This window comes from Macaca nemestrina, chromosome 3, assembly GCF_043159975.1.
Source record: "Macaca nemestrina isolate mMacNem1 chromosome 3, mMacNem.hap1, whole genome shotgun sequence".
In the NCBI taxonomy this organism is placed as follows: Eukaryota; Metazoa; Chordata; class Mammalia; order Primates; family Cercopithecidae; genus Macaca; species Macaca nemestrina.
In genome coordinates this window covers 74,169,137-74,181,555 of record NC_092127.1, presented here as the reverse complement: position 1 = coordinate 74,181,555, position 12,419 = coordinate 74,169,137, and the positions used below count along the sequence as shown (strand labels likewise).

Below are 12,419 nucleotides of genomic sequence, written 5' to 3'. Positions count from 1 at the left end.
CTGTAAAGCACTGCCAACATTGAAAGGAAGCTCTCTCTCAGTTTCATGATACTATTAATTTGCTATCATATTACTTTTATTTCTTTTTAATATAACACCTACACAGCTGATTGAGTGTTCAGTCTATTATGACACTTAAGGATTTTCCACAGTCTCTCTTTAATAGATTTGTGTTTTTATGAGAACAATTTAAATGTCAGCATTTTTTACCTCATGAATATTGTGTAATTATGAAAAAAGTTATATAGATTTCATAAATATGTGTAGCATTTTAAAATCAGAATTTAAAATCCTATGTCTTTATTTCAAGAATCTTCACGTAGTCACGAAAAGGACACCAGACTGCTCAAGAACATAGCAAGTAAAATTCACATCATCATTGAAAATGTCAACAGTAAAGGCAAAAAGTTGATACTTATCCCTTCAGGATATTTCATGGTCTGCAACTATTAACGACTGAAAAGCTCTACTGGCTTGAAAACTTTAATGAGTTTATATGTAAAACTTAAAACAACGAAATACAATTTTTAAAATTTTTTTCAAGTATATTGTGGAATAAAATAAACAATTCAGGTTTATGGTATATGCACTTTTCTTTCTGTGATTGGAAAATAGCATAGGTTAAATCGGGAATAATTTTTGGTAATTTTTTTATTAGTGCTTTCATGTTGGCCAATGTTTCTAGTTCTCTTCAGCCTTCGTTTGTCTATTGTCATTAATGAAGCTTTCCATCTATTTATTGACATAGTCAAGCAACTGAACAGCAGTGAGTTACTGAAGGAAAAAGAACCAAAAAGTATTTTTCTCCACCCTACTGCCATACCAAGAAGGGTATCTTGTAACTGCCATATTTCAGTTGCCTATGCTTGTCATTAGACTAACATCCTGTATACAAACACACACACATATACACATGACATATATGTGCATGGAGTAAGCATAATACATCCATACACATATACACCCCCACTGCATACATTTGTGCTCATGGATTAAGCATATACATACACATAACTCCAACAAGCATATACATATACACAAGGCATATGTGTGTGTATGTGTGTGTGTGGATTAAGCAATAACAATAACAATGTTTTATATTAATAAGGTCTCTTCAAACATGATGAAAGGTAAAGAACCAGGTTTGCAATGTGTTTCTCTCATGATGTTTAAACATACTACAAGAGAAAATAAACTCCATCCAGAAAGATTTCAGAGAAATTCCACAAATGAAACCACTCAGATAGATTGTTTGGTTTTCTTAAAAAAGCTAATTTGAAATATCAGTATCAAGCTATTATTAGGTCTGAATATGTTTGATTTGTTTTTGGAACTGCTATGAGAACAAACGTGCTTTTGAGACTGACAATCCTTCTGACAGCCAAGGTCATATCAAGGGATAATGAGGAATGTCAGAACAGAACTTAAAAAAAGGATTTAAAGACTTTTAATTTTTATCTGTATAAGTTATTCATTTAGTTTGAAAATATTTTCCCATAATTACTTCAATTCCAGCTAGATAAGGATTTCACCATGTTCATTCCAAATTTGCGAACCAACGTTGTCCACAAACGATCACAGAATTTTAAAATTGAAATTGATCGGTAGCATTATCTGGTCCAGTGCCTTTGGTTGGCAGATGAGTTGATGTAAATTAATTATCTAAAAACTTTGTAGTTTAGAGAATGAAAAGGCAAGTCATTACTATTTCGAGAGAGGAAAGTGAGGTATAAAGACATTAAATAAGTTGCCAATTTTATCAGAACTTGTTATTAGCTGTCAGGACTAAAACTCACTCCACCAATATCCATTTAGTGTTTCTGCTATTCTATCCTATCTTGACACTGTTGACGGTTCTGAAGTGTCAGCTGGATGTGAAAAGATAATAATTTAATAAGAAAGAGATATCTCTCTTGGCTCTCTGGATAGCACACATATTGTCATGTTATGTTGACAGTAAAGGTGGGGTTCTGAATGTCACTGCTTGAAGAGTCTTGAGTTTTATTGAGCTGAACTCCAGAAGGAAAAGGACAGTGTCATTTCAGTATGATGTATGTTTAACAGACTTCATTTCAGTTGTAGTATTTTGACTATGTAAAATATAGTAAGATTTTTTAAACAATATATTTATAGGAATAAGTGTAGTTTCTGGCCACGCTGGCTAAACAAATGTAATTACTGTGAATGGACTCTAAATACCTTCCAACATTTCATTACAAAGCAATTACATTTGAGTCTTCCCAGAGCTCTCAGCATGGCTTTTAAAAAAGAAATTACACAAACAGGTGGAATCAACCATTATGAAATATAACCTATATCCCTGAAGAGCAAGGCTCAAGAGTGGAAGTGGAGTGGAATGAAGTGGGGGAAGTTTAAGACAGGTGATGCACATGTTTTATTTTCAAGGTAACTGTCCTGAGAGAATTTAGCATGCTTACTCAAGGTAAGTTTATTTTTGAAATGGAAAATATTTACTTAATTTTATAATGCTATGAAGCAGCACAACATTTATGAGACATTTCCTAAAACTTAAGTAAAAAACGACCCCTTGTAATCCATATGTTTTTTTAAAAAGCTGTTTTAAAAGCAAGATGTAACTGCATGCTCCTCTATATTTAGAAAGGTCATAATTGGTTAATTAACACTATTGAATGCTTACTGTGTGCCAGTGGCTGCTCTCAGCACATTATGTATATCCTCCCAGCAATTCCATGAGGTAGTTGTTACCATTATCCTCAGTTTTATAAATGGAGAAACAGACATAGAGAATCTAAGTAATTTGTTCAAGGTCAAGCAACCATCAATGGAAGGTGAGGATTCAAACAGATAATCTGGTGCCTGAGTCCTTGGTCTTACCTGCTTTTTATGCTTTCTACATTTACTACTAAGAATCCTGTGTGCAGATCTGACACTGGTCTGGGGATTTAGAGATGCAAAGAGTGATGACCTATTAGCTTAACAACTGGACATAACTATAAAATATCATAGTATTAATTTGACTTGGGGGCTATGCTTCCAAAGATGACTTTAAAAAATGAAGATATCAGTAATCGCACAGTACTAATGAATAATAACACTTTAAGTTAGGAGCTCCTAACTAGGAACTAGGGTCTTTGGTGGATTCACAAACCCTTTGTGATTGTATGCCCACTGGATGAAGATGTGAGAATGTACATCTGAGCATTTTTCTAGGGAAAATGTTTCTGTCTTTAGTTAGATTCTTAAAGGAATACATGGCTTAATTAATGTCTAGAGCAGAGATAGGCAAACTTTTTCTTGGTAAAGGTTGAGATAAAAATATTTTAGGCTTTGTGGACCATAGGATATCTTTTGCAACCACTCAACTCTGCCATTGAAATGTGAAAGCAGCTGCAGGCAATTCATAAAGGAAGGAGTGTGGCTGTGTTCCAACAACATTTTATTTATGAACATTTAAATGTAAATTTTATACGATTTTTATGTGCCACAAAATATCACTGTTCCTTTTGTTGTTTACCTTTGATTTGAATTATTAAGAAATGTTTTTTAAAAGGCTTTCTTAGTTCAGGGATCATAAAAAGCAAAGGTCATAATTTTCCTGCCCCTAGTCTAGAGCAAGTGATTCTTAGTGTAGAATCACGGGGATCATCTGGGAAGTTTCTGAAATGCAAATTGTCAGCCCTCTCTGCAGATCTACCGAATCAGAAACTCAAAGGACGAAGCAGTCTGTGTTTTAGAAGTCTTCTAGGTGCAACAGATCACACTAAAATATGAGAGCCACTGGTCTAGAGTCATGGCTCCAAACATTCAACTCATTAATTTCTTCCTTCATTCTTGCAACAAATGATTTTTTAAACTATTATTTAAAAAATAGCTCAGGACTGTGTGCAGGTTTATGAAATAGACACATTGTGTCATGGAGTTTCAGTGTACAGATTCTTTTGTCACCCGAGCGATAAGCATAGTATCAGATAGGTAGTTTTTCCATTCTCTCCCTCCGCACTCAAGCAGGCTCCAGGGTCTAGTGTTCCCTTCTTTGTGTCCATGCGTACTCAGTGTTTAGCTCATACTCATAAATGCCAACATGCAGTGTCTGCTTTTCTGTTTCTGTGTCAGTTTGCTTAGGATTATGGCCTCCAGCCCTGTCCATGTTGCTGCAAAGGACATAATCACATTCTTTCTATGGCTGCATAGTGTTCCATGGTGTATTTGGACCACATTTTCTTTATCCAATCTACTGTTGATAGGCATTTCGGTTGATTCCATGACTTTGCTCTTGTGAATAGCTCTGTGATGAACATGAGTGCGCATCTTTATGGTGGAAGAATTTATACTTCTTTGGCATATACCTAATAATGGGATTGCTCAATTAAATGGTACTTCTGTTTTACGTTCTTTGAGAAATTGCCACACTGCTTTCCACAATGGCTATACTAATTTACATTTCCACCAGCAGGCTATAAGTGTTCTCTTTTCCTCTGTAACCTTGCCAACATCTGTTGTTTATGACTTTTTAATAACAGTTATTCTGACTGGAATGAGATGGTATCTCATTGTGGTTTTGATTTGTATTTCTCTAATGATTACTGATATTGAGCAATACATTATTTTTGAATGGTTAATTATATTGCACCACAAATGAAAGTTGTACTATTTTTTTGTCTTCGTAGATACAAGAATAGTCATCTCATAAAATAGGAGTTGAAAGCCTCCTAAAAATAACTTACTTTTTGAAATATATTTTCTACATAATCACATGATGGCCCTATACATATATACACATGCCTAAAACAAAATATCACTAAGTTATATGTACCCTCAATACATGTGATGCACCCTGATATTGTATTTTATTCTCTTTCTATCACTGATTTTACACTTCCACCACAAGATCACAACTTATAGCTCAAAAGATACCACAATAAAATGTGCTCACCAGTGCAAATTCCCTGTTGAGAATCATCTGCTCTACTAAAGATGACTCATTGTGGAAGAGGTGGGGCTGCATGTGGCTCCACATGTGAGGAAACCACCAGAACTCATCCACAGACCGAAGTAAAAGGTCATCTCCTTCATCTTCCTCTTCAGTCCCTATAAAACACCAAGTTAAAAACAGCTTTAGTGAAAATATCTTACTATCCTAAAGGTTATTTTTGGCAGATTTATGTTATTTTTCATGCTGCTAATACATATATCCTATTCTGTGGACTTTTAAAATCAGAATAAAAGACCACAGTCTAAATTGAATCAAAGGCAAGGGGACTTGGGATTAGGACGGGGTGGGTAGGCGTGGCTGGAGCAGGTCAGACAGTTATTCGTTTTAGAATTTAAGGATATTTTATACCCTAACATATATTTTATACCCTTACATGTATTTTATACCCTTATATTTTAAGGGTAATTTTCAAATAATTGAAAATAAATTTTAACTCATAAAATCTGTTATTTTTTTCAGATTAAATAAATATCATATGCTTGTTAAAGAAATGTGGAAAGCACAGACAAGTAGTATGTAAAGTCCAAAAAGAAACACAAAAACAACCAAAAAACCTGTAAGACCGTCTTCTACAGCTAACCAGTAAAAACATTTCTGTATTATTTTCAAAAATCTTTTTCTACTTATATTTTAAAAGTTCAGCTCTTGCTGTATTAATATTTTTGCATGCTTATGTTTTTCACTTAATGTTATACATATCAAATTTCCCATTTTAATATAAATATTTCATAAAAACTAAACAATGGATTTGATAACTGTTTATAATATAAACGTGACTTGAGAATTTAAAACTAGTATTACTTTCTCTTCTTCTTTTGAGAAAATTTGTTAACAGCACCCAATACATAGGAAATAAAACCAAAAAACATTGTTATGCCACAGTTAAGAAAAAAAAACCTTACTTCTAAGAGAATTAATTATATTGCAGCTATCCAAGAATATCCACAAATGAAATGATAGGGTTTTCGTATGATTTTGTACAATTTTACTATATATAGCTCAATTTACAAATGTTGTGAATGAATCAATAATATAAGAATTAATTCCTGCTTGCTCTCTTACTTAACTATACAAGTAAAGTAAAACAATAAGTCCTGGCTTATACTGTGGAGTGTATTATTTGCTTTACTCTTTCATAAAAGAGTTTTTTTTTTTTTTTTTTTTTTTTTTTTTTTTTTTGAGACGGAGTCTCGCTCTGTCACCCAGGCTGGAGTGCAGTGGCGCGATCTCCACTCACTGCAAGCTCCGCCTCCCGGGTTCACGCCATTCTCCTGCCTCAGCCTCCCGAGTAGCTGGGACTAAAGGCGCCCGCCACCGCGCCCGGCTAATTTTTGTATTTTTTTGTGGAGACGGGGTTTCACCGTGTTAGCCAGGATGGTCTCGATCTCCTGACCTCGTGATCCGCCGGTCTCGGCCTCCCAAAGTGCTGGGATTACAGGCAAAAGAGTATGTGTTACAGATGGGGGTTTGATTTTTTTTTTTTTTTTTTTTACTTAAATGCAGGGAATAAATATTAAAGATGGTTATATGGGTTTTCTCTGAATGTTCCGTGTGTGTGTCCTAAAACAAAGATTTCCATGGTGATGAAAGTAGTACCATGAAAGGATTAAAGCATGTATTTGGTGTCATTCAGTACTTGGAGCAGAGTCCCTAGTTTTGCTACTTAATTAACTATGTGATCTCGGACAAGTTAACTTCTCCAGATCTTAGTTCCCTGATTTAAAATGGGATTATAAATACCTATGTTACAGGGTCTTAGTGAAGAGCTGATGAGATCAATTCATTAAAGCACTTAATATTGTGACTTGCAAATAGTAAGCACTTTTCAAATATTAGGATCTCCTTAAAAATTCCATCTATTGCTTTATACTTGCAGCGTTTTGAATTTACATGTGTTCACACTGTTTTAGAAACTTTGCCTGCCTAAATTATAAATTTCTTAAAGGCAGGTACTGAATCCCTTTACCTTGTACTGTAACATGCCACTTCCCCAAAGCAGTGAATAAATGAATAATTTAATTTAGTCTATATTTAACAAAGGCAGTGGATTTAGCAGCTTCACATAACCACCAAAGTATATGGCGACTTATTTCTTTTATGTATATTCACTGTTGCTGGAATACAGTTCGTAATTCATAATCTTCAAAAGGTATAAGGACCTTCAGGTTTAATTAGGGTTTTGGCACCTTCGATGCTACTACACAGAGTAAAGAAATTCTATTTCTATCAGAAATTTAGAAAGTAATAAAGTCCTATAATTAAGATGAGCAGAAGAATTCTTAATTTTTGTTGTTAGCTAACAGTGTTAGTATTACAGACTCATAATTCATTGACTTTTGTTAATATATTAAGAATATAAAAAAAGGATGGGTTCGTGTCCTTTGTAGGGACATGGATGCAGCTGGAAACCACCATTCTCAGCAAACTATCGCAAGAACAGAAAACCAAACACTGCATATTCTCACTCATAGGTGGGAATTGAGCAATGAGAACTCTTGGACACAGGAAGGGGAACATCACACACTGGGGCCTATTGTGGGGTCCGGGGAGTGGAGAGGGATAGCATTAGGAGATATACCTAATGTAAATTATGAGTTAATGGGTGCAGCACACCAACATGGCACATGTATACATATGTAACAAACCTGCGTGTTGTGCACATGTACCCTAGAACATAAAGTATGATAAAAAAGAAGAAGAAGAAGAAGAAAACAAAACCACAGACACCTCATCTGGCACTTAAGAGGCTGTGCTCAACGTATGTTTATTGCATCACTGTTCACAATAGCAAAGACTGGGAACCAACCCAAATGTCCACCAATGATAGATAGGATAAAGAAAATGTGGCACATATACACCATGGAATAATGTGCAGCCATAAAAAAGGATGAGTTCATGTCCTTTTCTGGGACATGGACGAAGCTGGAAACCATCGTTCTCAGCAAACTATCACAAGAACAGAAAACCAAACACCGCATGTTCTCACTCACAAGTGGGAGTTGAACAATGAGAACACATGGACACAGGGAGGGGAATATCACACACCAGGGCCTGTCCGGGGTGAGGGGCAAGCGGAGGGATAGCATTAGGAGAAATATCTAATGTAGATGACGGGTTGATGGGTCCAGCAAACCACCACATCACTTGTGTATACCTATGTAACAAACCTACATGTTCTGCACGTGTATCCCAGAATTTAAAGTATAATTAAAAAAAAAAAAAAAAAGAGAGAAGAGACTGTGCTCTATGCTCCCCCCTAAAAAAAGAATATGAAATATTAAAATTCAAATGAGTAAAATTTTATCACTTCCTCAGATGAGGTGTTTATATTAACGATGTTTCATGTTTCTCATGGTTATATTTTAGCAAACTGAGACATAGATTAGAAAGAGTTACATTATATCACATATGATGAAAGAATTGATAGTTCTCCCACCCTCTTGGAATTATCTTGTTGTGCTTTGAATACAGAATGTTTGAAAAATGCTTCCATACATTTTAAACTCTGCTGATCATTACTGCACGTGGCAGGAAGCACATAATGCACACTTGACCAGGTAGGAGGTCAATTATTCAATTTAAAGAAAATTTTGTGGACTATTGATAGAAACAGATGCATGGCTGATCATAAAATCTTAGCAATTTTTATATTAGAGGTTATGTTAATTTATAAACACCCTCAAAAAGTCTGAGAGTAACGTTTAAAACTTTCCTTTTGTTTGCATCATGGATTAATTTTTGTCAGCTTTTCTCTCGTTTTATGCTGGTCATATAATTCAAAGCCACATGAGGCAAACCTTTGACACTGAAAACAGCTTAATAAAAAATATGATACTAAGCCATACTGAGGGACAGCAGCAGAATCTCAAATGATTTTAAATCCAACTAGATGAAAGTATTACATTTTGGACTTCCTGTAAACATTTATTTTTCTGTACCTGATATATACTTAAATTATACGTGGAACTATCATTTACAGTTTATATGTGACCAGATTAGCACAACTTAGAGACCATTAAAATATCTGTGCTCAAATTAAACCTTTCACTTCTAATCTGATCTAGATCCTGGTCTAGACAATTATTAATGGAAAGATATATTTTGTTCTTATTAAATTTATTTTTTTTATATTTCCTGATTAACAATGAATAAAAAATGTTTTAATTCAGAAGTAAAATACATGAAGAGTTTGTTTCTTTACTATCACTTTTGGAGAATCTGTGTTGTGAGATAAAAGTATGCTTCTAAAATTTCTTTAAGTCTGCCAAAATAAGAATAATTTAGCAAGATCTATAGGTTAATTTCCTTAAAAGTACAGTTATTACATTAAAATAAGATATATATAATTTTAGTGTATGTATTTTCTCTTTTGTAAAATTTCTACCTTATATTTGTGTAATTTGTATAAAATATTATAATTTCTAAATGGTGAGATATTTTCTAATTTTCCTTGTACATTGAACCTGGTATGGTTCCATATATGTGGACATAGAATAAAGCACTTTTAAATATTACATTAAATATAAAGAACTGTGGGATAATAAACATTGATTAAAAGCTACCTATTGTTCCAAAATTAGAAAATAGTGCCATATGAATTGTCTACTATTTACTTTTTGATAATATTTGAATGTTATATGAAAATAATTTTAAAATTAATAATAATAAACATTTACATAGCACTTGTAACATGCTAGGCATTCCCCCTAATAAAAGAGATATTATTATCCCCATTGGGTAGATATATAAACTGAGGCACAGAAAATTTAAGTAAACCGTATTCAAATAGCTGGCAAAATGTCAGAATCTGGATTTGAACATAAAGTTTATTACCAGTATCTGGTCTTTCAACTAATGCTCTATACAGAAAAGCAAAACAAACAAACAAACAAACAAAATCACAAAAGGGGAAAGAATCTAACACTTTACTTACTGTCATACTTGAAAGTTAATGATTTTATAGAAAATGCTATTTTTTCATAAAATAATATCTCATGGAAAAGACCAATGTTAATTCAGTTTGCAAACATTACTCATGAATTAATTATTGATAAGGTCATATTTAATTCCAAAGAACAGCAATGATTGTCACCAAAAATCATGTCCTTCGCAAAGTACAGTGGGTAACTCCTTTTTCAAAGAAGCCACCTGAATACTATAATGTCTCCATTTCTCAATTAAGCTTTTGTTATGCAATTCTATTCAAGCTCTAAATATTTCCAGACTAAGATATTTCATTCTCAACTCCATGCTTTTATTTATTTTTTTCCATTTAATCCGCACTATGTCCTTCCTCTTTCAATTTGGCACCTGTGGGTGAATGACTTTAGGAAAAGCTTAGTGGTACGCCCTTTTGGGTGAGATTGTTTTTAGCATGTGAAGGACAGAGAAACTGAACAGGAAAGAATACATGAAAAATACAAATAAGTGAAGCAGTCTAAGAAATGCAGAATCAATCATTATTACACTGGGCATATGTGATTAAATGTCTTCAAAACAATGAGGCTCATCCATCAGCATCCTCACGCATTGGGAAATCAGATCATTAGAGAACAGAGACAATCAATCCGACAAGGCCATCTCCTCACGGTTACACATCACAGCCAAGTGCACAGATAAGAAATGCACCTCCTTGATTTGCAATTGTTTTTTCTATAATGTGAAATTTCCATATAGAAATGTGACAAGATAGGAATGAGACACGTCTTCCTGATATCTGAAAGGGTATCACTGTTTTGTAACTCAGCTCCAGAAGAAACTTTGATATCCCTAAGTGCATTAATAAGTATTCAATATAATTATGATGGTGCTTGAAATACATTATAGGGGCATTTCAATGATCCTACAAATGAAGTAAATATGTCAATTAAATAAAAATGACATATTTATGTGAAATAAATTAAACTTCTAAAATTTATAAATTTATAAATATTGCTTATTCTCTAAAGTGTACTATCACCACAGTATTACAGCACAAACTATTCTATTATTTTTGTTATACTGGTTCCAACACAAAGAGTCAATAATGTCTGCTTAAAAGATATAATTAAAATACATCTTTCTTTTTTGCTGTTTTTCTTCAATAACTACGCCTGTGATACTGACTAGTGTGCTGCTCATTTCCCAGTGGTTGTGTACTCTGTGCATGTTCAGTGTTTTAAAGAAGAAATGGGAAGTGGTATAACCTCTGTCAACATTAACTTTGCAAATGTCTGGCACATTTAATAGGTCTGAGTATGAAAAGTAAATAAAAACTGAGGCAGTTATCCAGGTACATTTCAGCCAAAAGAATGACTTTACTTAACAATCTACAGCTATTTAAGACAAAATAGTATTGCGTGTGAACTCCAAATAATCCCATAATTTTTCCTCTTGCATGAGTAGACATAGCCTTTAAAGCTATCTGCTTTATAACTTGATAGTTAGAGCTTCTTCGGTCTCAAATCATTTCTTGAGGGAGCTTTTGAAAAAGATTTACAAAACCATGTCTATTTTCAAAATTGTAAGCTGAAATTGCTTTGCCTGTGCAGATATGATGACCCAAATCTCTTTCTGTAAAATATCCTTTTAAGATATGCAATCATTTGATTTATCAACTGGCATACATACTAATTTTCCTTCTATTACTTTAAGCAGATTTACATGTTTCAAAGCAGGAAAAAAAAAGCATCACGGAAAAGCCAATAAGACATTGTTATTTCAATATTCTAACAAACCATATTGAGCTTTTACATTAAAAAGCCTCATTTAGTAAACAAGATGTTTATGAAAACTAAAGACTACCTTTGAATAGAATATTTTAATGAGTCAATAAATTGCATACATGCATACAGAATAAATACTGTGAAGTGTTTTCTCAAAGACGCTGTGAAACAACAGTGCAAAGTTCTAAACAAAGCATTTAGTTCACAGCATGGATGCACAAATAGAAGCAGATTACAGGTATTCCCCTAATACAGGCCCCAACACATAGTTTAGTACTCTTTTTGTCAAAGACAAACGATTTTATTAACATAGTTTTCTCTAAAATGGTACCAGTTATTTCAATGCTACTATTCAGAAAATAAAAGTCAGCATTTTGGAGGTGAGGGTAGGTAAATAAGTAAGGAATATCGGAACACAGTAGCACATGAATAACAATAACATTTTGAGAATTTATTGAGAGGGTGAGACTGCACAGAAGTACAGTTGTGGCTGGATAGAGATGGAAAGAAATACAAGTCTAATTGTGATGGTTTTAGTCTATGTTAGGCCAAATTAGTGGTAATATTGTTTTAGGGAAAAAATCCTGCAAGAGAAGGTAAACTAACAAGATGACCCTTAGAGTCTATTACGTTTCATTGAGACTATAAAGTTTCTCTCTATCATCAGATGTTTTCCAAAGGAAAATAATATGTACAAAAGTATCTATCACATCAACTATTTGATGATTTAAAAATTCTGT

The 12,419-nt window shown here is 33.6% G+C and overlaps 1 protein-coding gene across 1 annotated transcript in view; it reads right to left on the bottom strand.

Moving 5' to 3' along the window:
- The window catches only part of LOC105486211 (N-deacetylase and N-sulfotransferase 4), a 291,093-nt gene that overhangs the window by 138,240 nt on the left and 140,434 nt on the right, over positions 1-12,419 (bottom strand). The window contains exon 4 of the mRNA XM_011748923.3: positions 4,916-5,070. Within this exon, the coding sequence (XP_011747225.2) occupies positions 4,916-5,070 (155 nt within the window). The remainder of the gene's footprint in view (positions 1-4,915; positions 5,071-12,419) is intronic.